Source organism: Scylla paramamosain, unplaced genomic scaffold (genome assembly GCF_035594125.1).
Source record: "Scylla paramamosain isolate STU-SP2022 unplaced genomic scaffold, ASM3559412v1 Contig3, whole genome shotgun sequence".
In the NCBI taxonomy this organism is placed as follows: domain Eukaryota; kingdom Metazoa; phylum Arthropoda; class Malacostraca; order Decapoda; family Portunidae; genus Scylla; species Scylla paramamosain.
This window is the reverse complement of record NW_026973668.1, coordinates 3,205,001-3,211,295: the sequence shown is the minus strand read 5'-3', so window position 1 is coordinate 3,211,295 and position 6,295 is coordinate 3,205,001. Positions and strand designations below refer to the sequence as shown.

The 6,295-nt window shown below is 43.4% G+C and overlaps 1 protein-coding gene across 3 annotated transcripts in view; it reads left to right on the top strand.

Annotated features, from left to right (window-relative positions):
- Positions 1–217: 217 nt before the first annotated feature.
- LOC135096158 (uncharacterized) overlaps positions 218–6,295 on the top strand; it is a 14,204-nt gene continuing 8,126 nt past the window's right edge. The window contains exons 1-2 of one of the 3 annotated variants that reach the window (XM_063997470.1): positions 218–354; positions 4,812–6,295. The exon at positions 4,812–6,295 is cut by the window's right edge and continues 1,080 nt beyond it. In XM_063997470.1, the coding sequence (XP_063853540.1) occupies positions 4,851–6,295 (1,445 nt within the window). In that variant the 5' untranslated portion in view covers positions 218–354; positions 4,812–4,850. The remainder of the gene's footprint in view (positions 355–4,811) is intronic. The other 2 variants (XM_063997472.1, XM_063997471.1) reach the window with 2 other exon arrangements.

Sequence of the window (6,295 nt, the reverse complement as noted above, 5' to 3'; positions counted from 1 at the left end):
GAGACACAACAGTTTCTTTCCTGTCACAACAACAACAACAACAACAACAACAATGGACACTCGGCAATTACGAGTAGATCAGATAGTCGCTAAGGAAGAATTAAACAAATATATGGCACTAAAACCTACACACACACACACACACACACACACACACACACACACACACACATGCACATAGTGGTACGCCTAGCGGACACACCGACGTCCACAGTGACATCCGGAATAACGTTAGTGTTGTCTGTGTTGTGATGAGAGGCAGTGTGTGTTCGCCTCTGTGCTGTGACTCTAGTCATTGGGTGAGCGCCCTGTGCGTCGCCTGCCTCGTCAGAGAAGGTGGTGTGGCGTCTCCAGGTGAGCAGTGTACACACAGATACATAAGTAAATAGTTTTATTAACCACATTAACTTAAAATAAACAACAATTTTATGGGTCCATCCCAGATCATAATCTTGAAATGTTTTAAATAAAAAATAAATAAATAAATGAATAAATTAACATTACCAAAGAACAAAATAATAATAAGATATATACAAATAAAATATCCAGTGAAGACATGGAATGATGGTCCATAGACACAAAAATACTCGTGGGTGATGTATGAAGAAGCAGAGTGAAACACTTAAGACAATATGGTGTGTCGTGTACCGCATGGTCTGGCTGCATCTTGTGACTGATTCTGGGAATACAAGTCCAGGACTGAATTTACAACGAAGCACACAGTTGTGTTGTCAAATGTGCCGCAGAATAAATTACTGAGGCTAGCGAATCCATATGCGTCACCAACATGTGAAAAAGGGCAGTGTTGTATGCCGTGAGCCTCTGTCTGCACCAGTGCACAGGAACACAACGGCTCCTCCAGGGCAGGCGGCCACGTCCCTGCCTGTTCCACCTGCAGACTGTTGACAGGCGAAAGCGGCCAGACAACATTCAGATGCCTCCGCTACCTCCATGCCTATGAGTGCACACATCACGCACCTTTGAGTCAGGGTTATTTCCCTAAACGTTATTTTTCTTGACGACTCGCAAAGAGGTATGATGCTGTACAGATGCCACAGCTTCGCCAGGGTCATGTCTGTCATGAAATACCAAGTCAGGGTCGTCAGTCACGTGTCAACGTTCTTGCCACACCTTCAAAAATTTCTCTTCCTGCTTCCAACAAGCTCCTTCACTGGCGGATACCCCAACGCAACAACATCAACACCAACACATCTCGTCACAACTTGTTTCTCTAACACCCACTAATTCTTTAAGACATAACTTATATATATATATATATATATATATATATATATATATATATATATATATATATATATATATATATATATATATATAAGTTTTACTAGTGAGAGGTCACCATTTAGCCAAGACTTACACCCAGAACATAAACCTGACATGAGGCTGCATCCAAAATCCTCTTTTTAGCTACAAGAGAAACATCATCGTTTTTGTTTAGGAAGGACACACACACACACACACACACACACACACACACACACACACACACACACACACACACACACACACACACAGCGCTAATAGCCAATTGTTTATCAGTCTTGTTCTCTTTAAGTTCAAGAGGATGTGGCGTGTGTGAGCCTTTTGAAGAACTGAAGGAAGCAACGCTCAGTTACGTCTGTGTATGTGTGTGTGTGTGTGTGTGTGATGATGATAATAATAATAACAATAATAATATTATTATTATTATTATCATTATTATTATTATTATTATTATTATTATTATAATTACAACGAGAGAGAGAGAGAGAGAGAGAGAGAGAGAGAGAGAGAGAGAGAGAGAGACTTCCTGCCGAGTGGCCAGCAAGTGTGTGTGTGTGTGTGTGTGTGTGTGTGTGTGTGTAAGATAAAATTAGAGTTGGAAAGGCAAGTTGAAGAAGAAGAAGAGATGAAGATGATGGTGTAACACGAATAAGAACAATATACTGTCCTCTTGCTTTAATTTCCTGGGTCTCTAAAGTTTGTGAATGTATCCTCAACAGGAAGACTGTTAAACATCTATCACTTCACAACCTTCTGTCTGATCGCCAGTATGGGTTCCGTCAAGGCCGCTCTACTGGTGATCTTCTGTCTTTCCTCACTGAGTCTTGGTCATCCTCTTTTAGAGATTTATTGTTGCTGTTGTTGTTGTAGTTATTTTTCTAGACAACTTCCTACCGAGTGGCCAGCAAGTGTGTGTGTGTGTGTGTGCGACACCTCTCTCTCTCTCTCTCTCTCTCTCTCTCTCTCTCTCTCTCTCTCTCTCTCTCTCTCTCTCTCTCTCTCTCTCTTAGAGAGAGAGATCGGGATCACTCCTAATCCAGGCCTTTGGATCGGCAACAAGGCCTTAAACCTTGGGGTGATCTTGATCTTACAGGATCTTAGAGAGAGAGAGAGAGAGAGAGAGAGAGAGAGAGAGAGAGAGAGAGAATTATACCCGTGTCTTAACACCTCTATACTGTCAAAACAGTTCGTCATTTTTCATCTTTTTTCACGCACTTTTATACCGCGTTATAGTTTTTTTTTTTTTTTTTTTTTTTTGGTAGTAAATTACACAGGAAGTTTATCCTGCCACACACTCTGGCAGTGTGGTGCGTCACTGGTTGCTGGACGCAGATAAGGCCGTTGTGTTTACAATAGTTATTTATCCCTCTAAAGCACTGTTCAGGGGGTGCTGTGAACTTATCATTAAACCCAGTAAAGACAACTCTCTTCCTCCACACAAAACTACAAGCACCTAATAACACACACACCCTTCACTCAAAAATTTTAAAATCATCATGGCGACTCCTACACCAGCCTCGGAGTCCCCATCTGGGGAGGGGACCATAAATGTTCCCAGGTCGGACTGCCTTTCTGTCGACGACCCTAAGTGTCTTGACACCCCCCTCAACTTTTTCCTCATTAACTTCTGCAACATTCGCGGTCTAAGATCTAATTTTCATTCTGTAGAACACCACCTCTCCTCTTCTAAACCTCATCTTCTTTTCCTCACTGAAACTCAGGTGTCTGAGGCAACTGACAGTAGCCCCTTTTCTGTTCCCTCCTACTTTCTCTATCCTCATTTTCGATCCAAAGCTGGATGCTGCGTTTATGTGCGCAATGACTTAACCTGCTCTCGTGCCCACGCTCTTGAATCTTCCGAGTTTTCCACCGTCTGGCTACGACTACAGAGTCACTCTCATACTAAATTTATCTGTGCTCTCACCTAACTCCTCTGATTATAAGAAATTCTTTGACTACTTAACTTCCAAAGTGGAGCACATTCTGACCTTCTTCCCTTTTGCAGAGATCTCCATTCTTGGAGACTTCAATGTTCACCACCAGCTTTGGCTTTCCTCTCCCTTCACTGACCATCCTGGTGAACTAGCCTACAACTTTGCTATCCTCCATGACCTAGAGCAATTGGTGCAACACCCTACTCGTATTCCTGACCGTCTTGGAGATACGCCCAACATTCTTGACCTTTTCCTGACCTCTAATCCTTCTGCTTATGCTGTCACCCTTTCTTCTCCATTGGGCTCCTCTGATCACAATCTCATATCTTTATCTTGTCCTATCACTCCAATCCCTCCTCAGGATCCCCCTAAGCGAAGGTGCCTCTGGCGTTTTGCCTCTGCTAGTTGGGGGGACCTGAGGAGGTATTTTGCTGATTTTCCTTGGAATGACTACTGCTTCCGTGTCAGAGACCCGTCTTTGTGTGCTGAGCGCATAACAGAGGTGATAGTGTCTGGCATGGAGGCGTACATTCCTCACTCTTTTTCTCGTCCTAAACCTTCTAAACCTTGGTTTAACACAGCTTGTTCTCGTGCTATACATGATAGAGAGGTGGCCCACCAAAGGTACTTAAGCCTTCCATCACCAGAATCTCATGCACTTTATATTTCTGCCCGGAACCATGCCAAGTCTGTTCTCCAACTAGCCAAAAACTCCTTCATTAACAGAAAATGTCAAAACCTTTCAAAATCTAACTCCCCTCGTGATTTCTGGCATCTAGCCAAAAATATCTCCAATAACTTTGCTTCTTCTTTCCCTCCTCTATTTCAACCAGATTTTTCTCAATTTCAATCAGTTTTTCTCAGCCCCCAGCTGCTAACTCTGTACAAGGGCCTTATCCGTCCATGTATGGAGTATGTTTCACATGTCTGGGGGGGTTCCACTCATACTGCTCTGCCAGACAGGGTGGAACCATAAGCTTTTCATCTCATCAACTCCTCTCCTCTAACTGACTGTCTTTAGACTCTCTCTCATCGCTGCAAGTGTTGCATCTCTAGCTGTCTTCTACCGCTATTTTCATGCTAAGGACTCTTCTGATCTTGCTAACTGCATGCCTCCCCTCCTCCCGCGGCCTCGCTGCACAAGACTTACTTCTTTCTCTCACCCCTTATTCTGTCCACCTCTCTAATGTAAGGGTTAACCAGTATTCTCAATCATTCATCCCTTTCTCTGGTAAACTCTTTAACTTCCTGCCTGCTTCTGTATTTCCACCTTCCTATGACTTGAATTCCTTCAAGAGGGAGGTTTCAAGACATTTATCCTTCAATATCTGACTACCGCTTTGGACCCTTTTATGGGACTGGCATCTCAGTGGGCTTTTTTTATTTATTGCATTTTTGTTGTCCTTGGCCAGTGTCCCTCCTACATAAAAAATAAATAAATAGATAAAAAAAAAAAATATATATATATATATATATATATATATATATATATATATATATATATATATATATATATATATATATATATATATATATATCCGTCGATTCATTTGTTGCACAATAGAAGTCAGAGTTCCAACCACTTGATTGCAGAGCAGTGTGTGTGAGGAGCCCTGGTGAGGAAGCACTGCCATGGCCGCTGCCGCTGCCGCTTGGGAAGTGGACTACTCACATCTCAAACTGGTGTGCATCTTGATGGATGCAGGAGGAGCCGTGCTCTCTTATGCTCTGAAATGCGGCACAAACAAGACCGCCTCCGTCACTCTCTTGGACCACCTGAAGAATTCCCCAGTCACCTCGACGGCCAACTACCACAAGCTGAACGGTCAGCAGAGGAGGAAAGCGTTTAACTCCGATGAGAAAAAAAAGATTGCTGAAGACCCCTCGTGCCAAAGCTTTGATGTAACACTGCTCTACAAGAGTATCAGACTGGCCTGTGAAAATGTTGCAGAACCCAGTGATAAATGCTGGCAAGATGATACAGTGATGGAGGGCCTGCTCACTAAGATCAAAGACGAAAGAAACACCTGTGTGCATGAAAGGCCTCAGATGACAGATGAACAGCAATTCCTGGACAAAGTTAAGAAGCTCAAGAGCCTCTTCATCACAGCCCTTCAGGCCATCAAGGAGAGGTATGATGTCTCTGACGATGAGACCACAAGCGTCAGTAACAACATAACAACGCAGATACAAGATATATTGCAGGCCTTTACTGACAAGGTCATCTTACAGATGAATTTTGATAAACAGCTTCATTTGTTTAAGCAAGAGTCAGTGAGTCACCTGAGAGAAATTTACAAACAGTTTGAAAAATTTTATCCATTGTCCTTCCTCAGTGTGTCCCAAGAATGGGTCCACATCCAGACTGTATTTTCAAATCTTGTCCTTGAAGAACCCACATCCCTAGAAATTGACTCGTTAGATCTTTTAAAAGTTGTAACAGCAGAGTCTCAGGGCTCGCAGCCTGATGAGGACCAAAGGCCACGCCTCGCTGTGGTGAGCGGCGTCGCCGGGAGTGGCAAGACCACCCTGCTCACTTTCATCTTGTCGGAGTGGCTCAAGGAAGAGTGTGACCGCCGCGTCACACACCTGGAGGAGTACGACATTGTACTCAGGATGGTGTGCCGGGACACAGATGCCGAAGATCTGGAGATGTTCCTGGGCCTGGCCCTCTCGCCTAATCTCTCTTGTCTGAAAGTGCATAACAATTCTCTCATTGGCTATTTAAAGCACTGTAAAGTGCTCTTCCTCATCGATGGTCTGGACGAGCTGAACAGCACCTCTGAAAAGCTCGTCACTAATATTCTGAATACAACTAAATATAACAAAAATTTCTCAATTCTCGCCACCTCACGACCGGAGCGAGTGCACCAGTTCTTGGCCCGCACGCGACAGGACTATAAGCAGTCGGAGATATCTATCAAGGGGATTCCTGCCCTTGGGAGGACGGAGTTTGCGCTCCAATACTGCACCTCCACAAACCAGGATAAGTTGAGGGAGTTCATAAGAAAGCAAAAGAATATAAAGTTGTTTGAACTTCCCATCAACCTATTATTAATGGTTACAGTATTTGAAAA